Source organism: Trachypithecus francoisi, unplaced genomic scaffold, assembly GCF_009764315.1.
Source record: "Trachypithecus francoisi isolate TF-2019V2 unplaced genomic scaffold, Tfra_2.0 Lachesis_group13, whole genome shotgun sequence".
Classification (NCBI taxonomy): domain Eukaryota; kingdom Metazoa; phylum Chordata; class Mammalia; order Primates; family Cercopithecidae; genus Trachypithecus; species Trachypithecus francoisi.
Genome location: NW_022681458.1, coordinates 32,305,241 through 32,320,303, shown reverse-complemented (window position 1 = coordinate 32,320,303; position 15,063 = coordinate 32,305,241). Strand labels below are relative to the sequence as shown.

Below are 15,063 nucleotides of genomic sequence, written 5' to 3'. Positions count from 1 at the left end.
TATTTTCAAACATTTAAAAGAGATTTAGAAACTCCAAGATTTTAAAAATAGGAACTAAAGAAGAAAAGAATAGAACAAATCTTGGAGAAGCAAAAACTGAAGATAGATGACAATTTTTCACATAGAAAGAGACAAGAGTTCAAAATTGAAATTTCAATCCAAGTTCAATCCAATTATGAATTATCATAATTTATTTATCTCCCATGTATGTTTCCCTGGGAGAAACTATGCATTCAGTATGGACAGTTTAATTTTTTTTCTTTGTGTATGTCACACAAGATGTGTATGTCATTTGTTTTCTTTTCTTTTTTTTTTTTTTTTTTTTTTTTTTTTTTTTTTTTTGAAGGGAGACATGACTTTATTAGAAAAATAAAAAACAACTGAGGTGATGGGTTAGTCTTCAGCGGATGCCTTGGTGGATGAGGCTGCTTTTGGCTGCACTGGCCTTCTCCCGCTCCCGCCGCTGCGCAGGGTCCAACTCAAAACAGCGCCATAGCCTCAGGGTTTCATCTGCTGCTGCGGATGCCACTGTGGCCCCATCTGGGCTCATGGTCAGACTCAGGACCCGGGATGTGTGACCTTTGAGTTCAGCCACCTTGGCCATGGTTGGGTACTTCCAAATAACCAGCTGGTTCTGTGCAAAGCCATGGCCTGAGATGAGCTCCTTGTAGTGGGGAGACCAGAGGATGGAGCACACCTGGGAATGGGCATCCACAGCACTCAGACAGGCCCCAGAGCACACGTTCCAGATGCGAATGTGTCGATCACTGGTGCCCCCTCCTGTTGCCAGGACATTGGACTGCCAGGGACACCATGCTACGGCCTTGACAGCCCCTTGATGCTGGGTGAATGTCTGCAAAGGAACCCAGCCACCCTCTCCAGGAGCGCTAGGCCACACATTGACCAAGTTATCATTGCCACCACTGGCCAAATGTCGTCCATCTGGGGCCCAGCGCAGTTCACACACTTCCTGGCTGTGGCCACTCAGTGTAGCCACATGGTGTTCTGCTACCCGAACATCATGGTGGTGGATGTGGCCAGAACGTGAACCACTGGAGAGGATATAGCTGTTCCAGCTTAGGGAGCCCACTCGGGCAGAGTGACTGGTCATATTTCGAAGCCGTTTCTGCTGCTGCACATCCCATAGCTGCACCTCAGCACTGCTGGTGCCCACAGCCAAGTAGTTGCCCTCTTTGATCCAGGCCACAGAGGATACATATTCCCCAGGCTGCTCCATTTGCAAAAGCTGCAGGATGTCGCCAGAGCTTGCGCTCCACAGGTACACACTGTTGTCCAGTGCCACGGCCAGTACATTCCCAGAGCTCCAATCCACAAGGTTCAGGTAGTAGTCATTTCGGATTTCAGGGGCATCCAGGATACGGTCTGGCAGGGAAGGAATGTAAGGGCAGGTCTTCCGGCTGGAGCCAGGAGTTGCCTTTTGGCTGTAGAGTACTTTCAGTCTGTTCTGGTAACCCTCTGGCGCATTTTGTGGTTTTCCACTGAGCCGAAGGATCTTGGCTTCCTCTACATCAAAACCGTTCAGGTTCAAAGCCCAGGCTTTCTGATGTTCCTTCTTGGTGGGCGTCTGGCTGTTTTCAGGCTGGTTCTCCTTGCTCAGGAGGAAGCTGGCCACCTCCATCTGGGCAGCACTGCGATGGGGGATATAGCGGTCACCGCCAGGTTTGCTAGGAGTGGTCTGAACCTTGGAACTGGATTTGCCAGGAGTTCGGCCCGGAGTTCTGCCGGCGCTGTGGGATCGGTTGGCGGCCCGCATGGGTGAGGGGGCCGGGCCTGAGGCTTCCTTGGCTTTGCGCTGCCAGCGCGCAGGGGGTGCATTGGGGATGGGTGCATCCAGCTGAAGCAGCGAGTGCAGGTCACTCTCGAACGCGAATTGTGCCATGGGAACGCCCGCAGCGGGAGGGGTCCTTGCAGTTGGTGCCTGCGGAGCCCGTGCCCTCCCGAGCAAGTTGCAGTTCCGACCGGCCTGTTTTCTTTTCTTAAGTCTTATTTCACTGGCAGTAATATCCAGCTCTGTTGAATAAGACTGGTGAGGGTGGACATCCTTAACAATTGCAGGAGGAAAGCATTCCAATTCAGCCTTTCATCACTAAGTGTTAGCTATAGCTTTATGTGGTTGCTGTTTGTCAAGTTGAAGAAGTTCCCCATTCTTTAAAATTCTTTTATTTTTAATTGTTATGGGCATATATATATATATATATATATATATATATATTTATGGGGTACATGATATATTTTTATACAGATATACCATAGGTAATAATCACATCAGAGTACATTGGGGATCCATCATCTCAAGCATTTATCATTTTAGTGTTACAAACATTTTCATTATACTCTTTTGGTTATTTTAAAATGTACGATAAATTATTGATGACTGTAGTAACCTGGTTATGCTATCAAATACTAGATATTATTCATTCTATCTAACTATACTTTTGTACCCATTGAACATCCCACTCCCCACTCCTATCCACTACCCTTCCCAGCCTCTGATAACCTTCATTCTACTATCTCTATGAGTTCAATTGTAATTTTTAGCTCCCATAAATAAATGTGAACGCGTAAAGTTTGTCATTCTGTGCCTGGCTTATTTCACTTAACATAATGACCTTTAGTTCCATTCATGTTGTTGGAAATGACAGGATTTCATTTTTTTAATAGCTGAATAGTACTCCACTGTGTGTATATGCCACATTTTCTTTATCCATTTGTCTATTGATAGACACTTAGGTTACTTGAAATCTTGACTATTGTGAATAATGCTTCAATAAACATGGGAATGTAGATACATTTTCAACATATTGATAACATTTTTTTAAGACAGGATCTTGCCATTGCTCAAGCTGAAGTGCTGTGGCTGGAACATAGTTCATTGCAGCCTCGAGCTCCTGAGCTAAAGTGATCCTCCCACCTCAGCCTCCTGAGTAGCTACGACTACAGGCATGCACTACCACACCTGAATTTTTCTTTTCTTTTCTTTTTTTAATAGAGGCAAGGTCTCACTACATTGCCCAGGCTGACCTTGAACTCCTGACCTTAAGCAGTTCTCTGATCCTGGCCACTGAAAGTGCTGGGATTAAAGGCATGAGCCACCATGCATTTCCTTTGGACATACAGCTAGTCTTGGAATTGCTGGATTGTATGATAGTTATATTTTTAGTTTTTTGAGGAACACCCATGCTATTTTTCATAGTGGCTGTAGTAGTTTACATCCCCGTCAACACTGTGTACGTGTTCCCTTTCCTCCATATCCTTGTCAACACTTGTTATCTCTTTTCTTTTGATAATAGCCATTCTAAGTAAAGTGAGATGATACCTCATTGTGTTTTTGATTTGCATTCCCTTGGTGATGGATGCTTTTGAACATTTTTCAGTGTGCCTCTTTGGAACTAGTATGTCTTCTTTTGAGAAATGTCTCTTAATGTTTTTTGCCCATTTTTAATTTGGATTGTTTGCTTCTTTGCCATTTAGATGTTTGAGTTTCTTGGACATTCTGAATATTAACTTATTGTCAGATTTATTGTTTGCGAACATTTTCTCTTTTTTTGTAGGTTGTCTCTTCACTCCATTGTTTCTTCTGCTGTAAAGAAGCTTTTCGGTTTGATGTAATCTCTTTTGTCTATTTTTGCTTTGTTGCCTGTGTTTTTGAAATCTTATCTGAAATAATCATTGACTAGATCAATGTGATGAGGCATTTTACCTATGTTTTCTTCTAGTAGTTTCATAGCCTTAGTTCTTACATTTAAGGCTTTAATCCATTTTGAGTTGATTTCTGAATATAGTTAGAGATACGGATGCAGCTTTATTTTTCTGCATGTGGATATCCAATTTTTTTCACACCATTTATTGGAGAGACTGTCCTTTACCCAGTGTTTGTACTTGGCACTTTTGTCAAAAGTCAGCTATAGATGAATGAATTTATTTCTGGGCTCTCCATTCTCTTCCACTGGCCTATGTGTCTATTTTTATGACAGTACCATGCTGTTTTGGTTATTATAGATTTGTAGTAGATTTTGAAGTTAGGCACTGTGATGTGTCCAGTTTTGTTCATTTTGCTCAAGATTGCCTTAGCTATTTGGTGTATTCTCTGGTTCCATACAAATATCAGGACGTTTTTTCTGTTTCCGTAAAGAATGTCACTGGTATTTTGATAGGGATTACATCTGGAAGCAATCTGTAGATTGCTTTCAGTAGTATGGACATTATAACAATATTAATTCTTCCCATTCATGAACATGGGATATCTTTGTGTTTTCTTCAATTTCTTTTGTCAGTATTTCTTAGTTTTCAGTGTAGAGATCTTTCACCTCCTAGGTAAAATTTATTCCTACATATCCTTTTTGGTAATTATTGTAATTGGGATTGTTTTCTTAATTTCTTTTTCAAATAGTTTACTATTAGTGTATAGAAATGCTACAGATCTTTGTTGATTTTATATCCTGCAACTTTACTGAATCCGTTTATTGGTGTTAACATATTTTGATGAAATCTTTAGGGTTTTCTATATGTAATATCATGTGGACAACAGGGATAATTTGACTTCCTTCTTTCCAATTGGGATTCCTTTTATTTATTTATCTTGCCTAATTTCTCTGTCTAAGGACTTCCAAAACTGTTTTGAATAGAGGTGGCAAGGGTGGACATTCTTGTTTTGTTCCAGATCTTAGGTTTCTTTTCAGATTATGTAAGCCCTTCATGTTTTCCGATTATTCCTATTTATTTTTTGAGGCTTTCTAATTTTTATTTGTTTTGAGTATATTGATTATTGCTGCATGGAACATTTCTTTTTGTTGTTGTTTACTATAGTTTCTTTAAAATATGTCTCATATAATTTCTAAGATCTCGATTATCTCTATGTTGGCTTGGAATGCCAAGTAAATTTTAACAGAAACTTGAACAAGTTTGTATTATGTTTTAAAATTCTGATTGATTGTTATTATAATATTCCAGTTTAGTTGGCTTTCTCTGACATGACTCTGGTAGGGGAAGAGATGCTGCACCACTTACTGCTCTATGGAGGAAGACATTCAGGTTCCCACTCAGCTTCTGTTGACCCCCTGGAGACAAGAGGCTCCAGATGAGGATGGGAATTCCAATTTCCCCATGTGAGCTCCACAGATTTCATGGTGGGGTAGGAAGAATGTTGTTAGTGGACAGTTGGAATGAAAGTTCCAACTCCCTACTTGGCATTCTTGAACACCATCTATATAGGGATGTTGGAGTACCTTGCTACAGACTTATAAGAGTCTAAGGTTCTCACTCAGCCTTTACTGGTATAGGTGTTGGTGAGGTCATAGTTTTATCTATGGTATTTTGCTGTAGTAGAGTAATTATGATTTTTTGTATACTAGGCTTCCCTTTTCCTGATTCTTTGGCTAGAAAGAACAGGCTTTGATTGGGGCCTTTTTGTCTGTGCTTATTGGTTGTTTCCATGTTGCTGGCTTCTTCAGCACTAAGTATGAAATATATGAGGCAAGAAAAAACAAAAACCAAACACTAAAAATGTAGCCAACTCCTCACCATGTTGTTCTTTAGAACCCATGGTCTTGAGCTTGTCTGCCTTCTTCTTTTCACCTTTCAGAGGCTTCTTATTTTAATTTACTTCGTGGGCAGAATAGGAAAAGGGATGTCTACTTTATCTTTGGCTTCCTCTTACTGTTGTTTTAAACAAAGAGATTTTGGCTTATTTTCTTTTATGCAGCAATAGAGAATTGAAACACATACTAAATTATTCCTTGAGTGTTATAGCCTTAACATTAAAATATACAAGGATATTATGAAAAGGCAAAAATCAGGCTTATCTTATACTTACCCAGCCCCGTCTTCCCAACTCTAAGGTGGCCAGGATTCTGGACCTCCCTCAGCTCTGGCTGTGAGAGGCATTATCCAGGCTTTCTTGGCCTGAGAATACCAACATCTGACAGGATGTCTGTGGGCCCCATAATCTACAAACACAGCGAGAAATATCGACACACACTGCTCCATTGAAATTTCCTGGGGCTATATCAGCTGCGTGTCTAGGTGTACTGTTTCCTCTGCATATTATGATCAAGGAGTCCACAGAGATTTGGGAGGAATTAATCCCAGATGCTCAGTGTAGCCCAACAGGCTCAGGAATTGGAGAGTATTCCTGTGGCCATGAGGGCACACTTTCACAGACAGTACATCAAGCTGTGTCTTTACATATTTCTGATACTTCTGACATTTTTGAGGCAGCTGTACGATTTTGCAAGTGACTAGCCTAAGAGGTATGTGCATTCTTCTCGTGAGAGCTTCATCCTAATTTTAAAACACCTGACTTGAAAAAAACCCCAAAAAACGATGACTGGTATTATGGATTGAATTGTATTCCCCTGAAGTCCATATTTGGAAGCCCTAGCCCCCAGTGTGATGATATTTGGACATGTGGCCTTTCAGGAATAATTAGGTTTAGGTGAGGTCATGAGGGGATTAGTGCGCTTATAACAGAGGCACCAGAAAGCTTTATCTCTTTCTCCTTTGCACAAGGAAATAGAAGATGACTGACTGCAATTTAGGAAGGGATCCCTCACCAGAATCTGGACATGTTGGCCCCTGGATTACCCTGACTTTCAGGTTCCAGAATTTTGAGAACAGAAATTTCTGTTGTTTTAGTCACCCAAACTATGGCATTTTGTTACGGCAGTGTAAACTGACTAAGATAATTGGGTCATATCGTAATTTGATTTGCATTTCCACAAACTCAAAGCATGAATTTCATTTCCTTCTCAGTTCACCATGTTGGTTTTCTTGTTTAGCACCTGGACTACTGGGAATGAGGCTCCACCACATGTATAGTGCTGGTGTGTCTAGTGAAGGAAGGGAGAGGGCAATGAATATCAAAAGAGAAAATCTAGTACCAAAGATGAAAAGATCCTTTAGCACAATGATCCAGGAGTCCAGGGAATGTCACCAGAGAGATTGGAACTATAGAGTGTTAAGTAATTCTTCTCAGACAGTAAATGAGGTCCAGCTAACAAAGTTATTATTTTGGCTAGACTGGACTAGTAGTTATCCTGAGAAGTTATATTGGTCACCCTCCCAGGCCATCACAGCACAGTAACAAGAAATTAAGATTCAACTATTAAATCTATCTTTCTTTTAAATTTTACCTTTTGCAAATTCTTCCTCTCTGATTTTTGGCTAACCGGAGAGAATGACATTTTCCAATGATCCAAAATTCCATTTAAACATGGTAAAATTTAAGCACTTTTTTAGGATCCTGAAAGGGAATTTCACAGAAATGTTTACTGACCTTTTAGATAATGAGGCTACATGAAAAGGAAGAACTCAGACTGTCCTCAAAATAAATAAGAAAACAGAAATCCTAAATGCAAGATGGTCTGTTCCACCCTATTTCTGACAGAAAAGAAGTCCTCTCCCTGGCAGAGATACACTTGTATGAGAAATATGATGTACAACATGCACCTTGGATGAGATGTAAACCTACAGTCTTCAAAAATTACAACTTTAAGCTTCTATGTACACTTCACTTTCCAAACAGTTCTCTTTCTAGTTATAAAATGTGTCCAGCTATAAACGAACAAAAATTAACTTACAGGTTATACAAAGATCTTTCAAAGCTCAATTGAATTATTGGTTGCTACAAAAGTTGCTGGAAGATAGTACATGCTAAAACTGATGTTTGCATAGATTTCTCCGTTCTTAATTACCAATTTAGATCAGGGATCAGTATGAACAGACTGACATGTTCAAATGGGCAAGGTATTAGAGGAAACATGTTTTGAGTTGGATTCTGTAGAAGGAAAAGAGCCATCACACCACATCTAAATACTTATTCCTGTTGTATGCAAAGATCAGGCATACCATTTTTTGTTTAGTACATGTTTGAATATTGTCCCTTTTACATACATACACACACACACACGAATTATCATGAAAGATTTAACTTTCATTCAGTTAATAATAAAATAGTTAAATCTTCACAAAATGCATGGGAGTCTATCCAAAATATTTTGCTTAAATATGAATAATTTAAATTTATCTTAATTGTTATACATATATAATGAAACACTAAGCAGCAATTACAAAGCATGTTTGTAGGATATTTGGATACCTGAGAAAGTGTCTGTGGCAGAGATACAGAGCACGCTAATCATTCTATCTGCTTTTCCACCTTCCAGAATCACATACAGGGGACACATGACCAGTTCCGGATAATGAAATAGGAACAGGATTTATTTGTATCATTCCCAGACTAACACAGATAAACATTTTAAAAACTCTTTTATCTCTTCCTTTGCCACTTTCACTTGATGAGACCACTAAAACGGATTTCATTCGCTTGGTTCTCTGAGTGGTACAGTTTATAATGAGTGAGAAATAACATTTGTGGTATGGCACAGAGGGATTAGGCACCTTGCCTAAGTTCATGGTTAGAAAGCAGCTGCAGTCTACCATGATCTCTCATCTCATGGCATGCACCCTTCACATTTCTCCAATTTTGATTATATTTTTTATTATGACTATAAACTCATTCTCTGTAGTGTCCTGAATACTTCAAAGAGAGGTTAGGGATTTCTCTGAAGGACCCTTGGCAAAATAAAAAATAAAAAAATCTTCAGTAAACAAATTAGTTCATAAACACAACACATAATTTTAGTTGTTTAGGAAATTTTAGGCAAATAAATAAAAATGTGTTACCCATCCAGTCTCTCCTCTTGGAAATAGCTTAACCACAAAATAAAGCTGTACATGGGATTCATGTCAATGGAGTCTTTTTAAAAGTAGTATTAAAGCATTTTGATCCTTTAACTCCACATTTCCTAGAGGTCTGTCTGAGTGGTACTGAACATCTGGGACAAGGGAACATGTGTAGCAACGGAAATGAAAAATTTAAGTACTCTTAGAGATTTTCACTTAGTTCAAGCATGGCCTCACATTACACTCCTAATTATCTACAACAGCATTTCTCAAAATCTTTGATAAAATTCTAATTATACAGAATGGTTGTAAGGTGCTTTTGGGGAAAAAGAAGTTTTATCTGTGATAATATCAAAATTCCTTTACTGAGAAGGCTTCTCAAATTTTTAAGTACATTTTGACTCTATAAGAGTGGGACTTAGGATATTATGTTCATCCAAAGTACTGATTACAGACCTTTTTCCTTGTGAGTCACATCACTGGGCTCTCTCCCTGTTACACACGGGGAAGTGCTGATCCATGTTTTTCTATCAAAGCAATTTGCTTTTCTGTATGTGGTCTTATCTTGAATCCAAGCTCAAGTGACCTGCCTTCTATCTTGTATAACCCTCAAGACTGAGACTCCTAATTCCTCACTTTAATCTTCCATTCTGCTGGTCTTGTAAGAAATCAAACATATATCTCAGTCCTGGGCCCAGTACAAACACATTCCTCCATATATCTCAGTCCTGGGCCCAGTACAAACATTCCTCCATTTGTCTCAACTTCCTGGGCCCAGTGCAAACCGTTTATTCCCCGAAGAAGACCACCAGAGTCCAGAGTCAAAGCCAAGCGGCAAGGATCTTTACTGCAAGTTCGAACTTGGTCCCTCTGCTCCACAGCATACAAGAGGGCCACAAACGATGCATGTGCTCGCTTTTTATAGCCCAATGTAAACAGGATATGTAAGGTTACAGAGAAACAAGGGAATTCTTTGGGTTACAGCATTACAATTGGTTAACATTTTAAGTTATACATTTAGCAGTTTTTTTATTGGTTCCCGCGCTTTCAGTAAAACGGTTGTGACCTTATCGGGGATTCTCCAGGTGGTGTTTTTCTAAAGTTGAGACAAATGGAGGAATGTTTGCACTGGGCCCAGGAAGTTGAGACAAATGGAGGAATGTTTGTACTGGGTCCAGGACTGAGATATATGGAGGAATGTGTTTGTAATGGGCCCAGGATTGAGATATATGTTTGATTTCTTACATTTCCCCCTCTCTCAGGTACCTCTGGAGCCAATCTTGGGTCTTATAAGTCTGATTCTGTTTCCGCGTTTACAGGTTGGTATTGGGCTCTGAGGACCATGAGCTGTATGGTGTCAAACCTTTTCCTGACAAACTGCAAAATTCGGTTAATAACACAGGGTCCTACGGTAAACAGAAATAGTAGGCTTAGCAGGGGTCCAAGGAAGGGAGCTAACAGAGAAAACATAGAGGAATTCCACCATTGGTTTGCGGCTGAGGCAAATTGCTGTTTTTTCATTTCTATGCTTAACTTGCGTAACTGTTGGACCCGGTTCTCTACAAGCCCTGATTCATTTATGTAAAAACAACAGTCTTCAGGAACATACATGTACCACCTTTTTCAGCAGTGAGTAGGTCTAGGGCCCTCCGGTTCTGCAAGGTTACCTGAGCTAGGGATGTGAGCTGTCGCTGAAGGGAGGCAAGGGACTCAGCCGACTCCTCCATAGCAACGGCAAATTGTTGGTACAACTTGTTGCTTTCTATGAGGGTGTGACCTAGGGCTCCCCCTGCCAGTCTGGCCGCAATGAGGGATGTGGTGAGGGAGACTCCCGCAATGAGGGGGAGAAGTATGGCTCGTGCATGTCTCGGTCTAGGGGCTGGGTGAATAGCAGTGCTAGTCCAGTTACCGGTGTACCCCAGGAACTTGCCGGCAGTTAGTAGAGTTAACCGGGGAACTAGTGTGACAGGGAGACACAGTAGGTTGGTAACAGAGGGACCAGATAGGGTCTTAGATAATGTTCCATTACACCAAAAGAATATGCCCGGTGGGGCCCTCAGGTTGGTATTAGGGGGCGTTCCAGTGATGTTGCAGAGGCTAGAGTTAGTGCCTGAAAAACAGTAGGGAAACTTCTCCTGACTGGGGTTCCGGTACAGTGGCACATTAAGAATAGGGGCATTCGAGAGATTCCGAAGGTTGTTAGTTTGGGTAAAGGATTCCCATGGCAGAGGGACAGTGGTTAGCGGTGGACGCCCTAGGGTGGCACACAGAAAGCAGCCAGACAAGCTGTGAAGTCCTATAAGGTTAGCAAGTTCTAATCCTTCTTGTAATAATTCTAACCAGGAGAAAGGACGTAAATCTTGTGTTAGTCTGTCTTCCTGTCGTTGGATATCCCCATGGACCAGGGGCCGTACCTGAACTAGGCCACGCCACAGATAGAGGTGACTGCTAGGCCACGTGGAGGAAGAGGAATAGTATACAGCCCCATGTTGAGGCGTGGTCCAGCGGGAGTTCCAAGGATCCTTAACTATCCAAGTATAGATGCCGCCTCTACCCTGCTGGTAGAAGTTCCACCCGGATTGCTCGTTCCACCCTCTGACTGAGTGCATTTTACAGTAACTGTAGGGGCAGCCTGTGTTTTGGTGCCACCAATAGTGTTTACAATTGTACTTAGTCTGATCAAACTCAAAACATATCATTGGTACCACTGGTTTGGCTATCTGAAAACCAGTAAAATTTAGCAAATTGGGTCACTGCACCCTGTGGAGGGGCAATCAGCACTGGCCAATAGCTTCCCGGGCTTACGAGGTTGCCCAGGGTGGGTTCGGTTTTCATAAAGCCAGAATCTCCAGACAAAGGAGTTAGGAACTGGTTTTGTGTTTGCCCCAGCGGCCACTAGGGCAACTAACGTTAGGGTTAGACTACCTAGCTGCATGTTTGCAGTGAGCTATGCTGCCGGCGCAGGGTGAGTTTTAAGGGGTTGTTCTTAGGGCATAACAGTCTCAGTGGTCCTCAGTGAAAAACTCACAAGCTTAGTATATTTTGCAGCTCCTGTGTGTGCTTTTAATGAACAGAGTAGAGACATCCTCTTCAGCTTTCTCAATAAAGAAATGCTGTGTGAGATTGGTTGGATAAAAACAGTTCATGAGCTAGTGATACATAGCTACCCCATTCCCAGTGTTTACTGGAAATAGATGCCCCTTTTAGGTTTCAGAAAGGGAGAGGAAAACATTTAAACTCATGTTTTTGTTTGTTTGTTTGTTTTTTCTGAATGTGTTCCATCTCTGATGACTATTTCTCCCATTCCAGATAAACCATAGACTCAATGTCTCTGTTATCAGTTTCATGTTACAACTACTTTTTTTGTGTGTAGATGAATGTTCAAAAATAAAACATGGAAGTTCTGCTCATGAATTGTGGCATTGCAACACAATATAACTATCCAAGCTTCAAGACAATTCAGGCTAGAAATGTATTTTCTTGTTGACATTAGAGGGTGGGAGAGAGGAAAAGGAGGTGGGGGATAATTAAGGAAAAAATGTGAGATGACACAACCATTTACTCAGCAAACATTTGCACTTTAGAGTACTGTAATACCCTTGCAAAAATTGGATCAACCACTCCCATTTTCTTACTTAATGTTTAAAATATGGTGACAGAATTATTTAGGGTTTCCAAAAGCTTCTTAAGCTGATAAACAACTTCAACAAAGTCTCAGGATACAACATCAATGAGCAAAAATCACTAGTATTCCTGTATATCAATAACAGTCAAGCTAAGGGCAAAATCAGGAACAAACTCCCATTCACAATTGCCATAAAAAGAACAAAACACCTAAGAATATAGCTATCAGGAGGTAAAATACCACTACAAGAAAACTACAAACCACTGCTCAAATAAATCAGAGATGACACAAATAAATGTAAAAACATTCCATGCTCATGGAATGAATTCCATATAGATTCAGTGCTATTCCTATTAAACCACCAATGACATTCTTCACAGAACTAGAAAATACTACTTTAAAATTCATATGGAACCAAAAAGAGCCCAAATAGCCAAGGCAATCCTAAGCAAAAAGAACAAAGCTGGAGGTATCCACCTAACTTCAAACTGGACTACAGGGCTACAGTTTACCAAAACAGCATGGTAATGGTACAAAAACAGACACACAGGCCAATGGAACAGAGTTAGAGAACCCCAAAATAAGACCGCATGCCTACAACTATCTGATCTTCAACAAACCTGACAGAAACAAGCAATGGGAAAAGGACTCCCTATTCAGTAAACGGTGCTAGGATAACTGGCTAGCCATATGCAGAAGATTAAAGCTGGACCCCTTCTTTACACCATATATAAAAAGTAACTCAAGATAGATGCAAAACCCAAAACTATAAAAACCCTGGAAGACAACCTAGGCAATACCATTCAGAACACAGCTGGAAGCTAAGTGATGAGAACGCATGAACACTTAGAGGGGAACAACACACATGGGGGCTATAGGAAGGTGGATGTTGGGAGGAGGGAAAGAATCAGGAAAAATAACTAATGGGTTATAGGCTGAATACCTGGGTGATGAAATAATCTGTACAACAAGCCCCCATGATACAAGTTTACCTAAATAACAAACCTGTAATATGTACCCCAAACTTAAAAAAATTAAAAAACAATTATTTAGGGCTTCAACAGTAGTTATCAATTACTCGTTTTCCACATACCACCACCACAATCACACATAAACACTTGAATTCCTTATGGATAAGAAAACTCTGAACCACTGAGTAGCAGAACAGGCATCTTTGATCACTACTACTTTATGGAAAGTCAATAAGAATTTATTTTAGAGACAAGCTTATGGGCTCCTCAGGAAATAAAAAGGTAATTCAGTTTGTTTCAGGAGTCCAGCTAATATTTTGTTTTGTTTGTTTCTCAAGATGGTCTCCGTTTTGATACCAGTTAATATTAAGACCCCAAGAAGGAACTTTTCTACTTTAGCCTGAGCTAAACTATGTCTCATAGACCCATAAATTGTACACACACATATATATAAAGTATAACAAATCACAAAAGTCTAATAAATGCATATTCTTTGATATTTTAAGTAAATACCATTTTGGTATTTTAGTTCAAAGGCAAAGTTGGTAAGGCTTCAGGTGCAGCATTGGCATTAGATTATAACACTTTCAGACCTAATTTTCATCAATGCAAATATTGCTATGAAATCTCTCACAGAGTTAAGAGATCAGTCACTCTCATTGCTTTCTTCCATTGGCACCAGAAATGCGAAGCCCCCTCATGCAATGAAAAGCAAAGGGAAGTCTCCATATGAGAGTCTTTCATCTTGACTTGTAACTCCCACAGTTCCCACACGTTGTGGGAGGAATTCTGGTGGGAGGTGATTGAATTATTGGGGCAAGTCTTTTCTGTGCTGTTCTCATGATAGTGAATGAGTCTCACGAGAACTGATGGTTTTAAAAATTGGAGTTTCTCTGCACAAGCTCTCTCTTTCACAGAATGATGCCGCCATTCACATAAGATGTGACTTGTTTCTACTTGCCTTCCGCCAGGATTGTGAGGCCTCCCCACCCATGTGGAACTGTGAGTTCATTACCTCTTTCTTTTATAAATTGCCCAGTCTTGGGTATGTCTTTATCAGTAGCATGAAAATGGACTAATACAGGAATTTGGTACCAATAGAGTGGGGCACTGCTGAAGATACTTGTAAATGTGGAAGCAACTTTGGAACTGGGTAACAGACAGAGGTTGAAACAGTGTAGAGGGCTCAGAAGAAGACAGAAAAATGTGGGAAAGTTTGGAAATTTCTAGAGACTTGGTGAATGGCTTTGCCCAAAATGCTAATAGCAATATGGACAATAAAGCCCAGGCTAAGGTGGTCTCAGATGGAGATGAGGAACTTGTAGGGAACTGGAGCAAAGGTCACTTTTGTTATGTTTTAGCAAAGAGACAGGTGGCATTTTGCCCCTGTCCTAGAGATTTGTGGAACTTTGAACTTGAGGGAGATGATTTAGGGTATCTAGTAGAAGAAATTTCCAAGTAGCAGAGCATTCAAGTGGTGACTTGGGTGCTGTTAAAGGCGTTCAGTTTTATAAGGGAAGCAAAGCATAAACGTTGATAAAATTTACAGCCGGACAATGTGATAGAAAAGAAAATCCTATTTTCTGAGGAGAAATTCAAGCTGGTCGCAGAAATTTGCACAAGTAACAAGGAGTCAAATGTTAATCCCCAAGACAATGGGGAAAATGTGTCCAGGGCATGTCAGAGGTCTTCACAGCAGCCCATCCCATCATAGGCTTGGAGGCCTCCTAGAGCCGTAGGAGGAAAAAGTTGTTTTGTGGGCTG

General features: G+C 40.6%; 1 protein-coding gene across 1 annotated transcript; it reads right to left on the bottom strand.

Moving 5' to 3' along the window:
• Positions 1-287: 287 nt before the first annotated feature.
• LOC117094586 (cell division cycle protein 20 homolog) lies at positions 288-1,998 on the bottom strand. The gene has a single exon (XM_033230466.1). The coding sequence runs from the start codon at positions 1,898-1,900 to the stop codon at positions 401-403; it is 1,500 nt and encodes a 499-aa protein (XP_033086357.1). The 5' UTR covers positions 1,901-1,998; the 3' UTR covers positions 288-400.
• Positions 1,999-15,063: the final 13,065 nt, after the last annotated feature.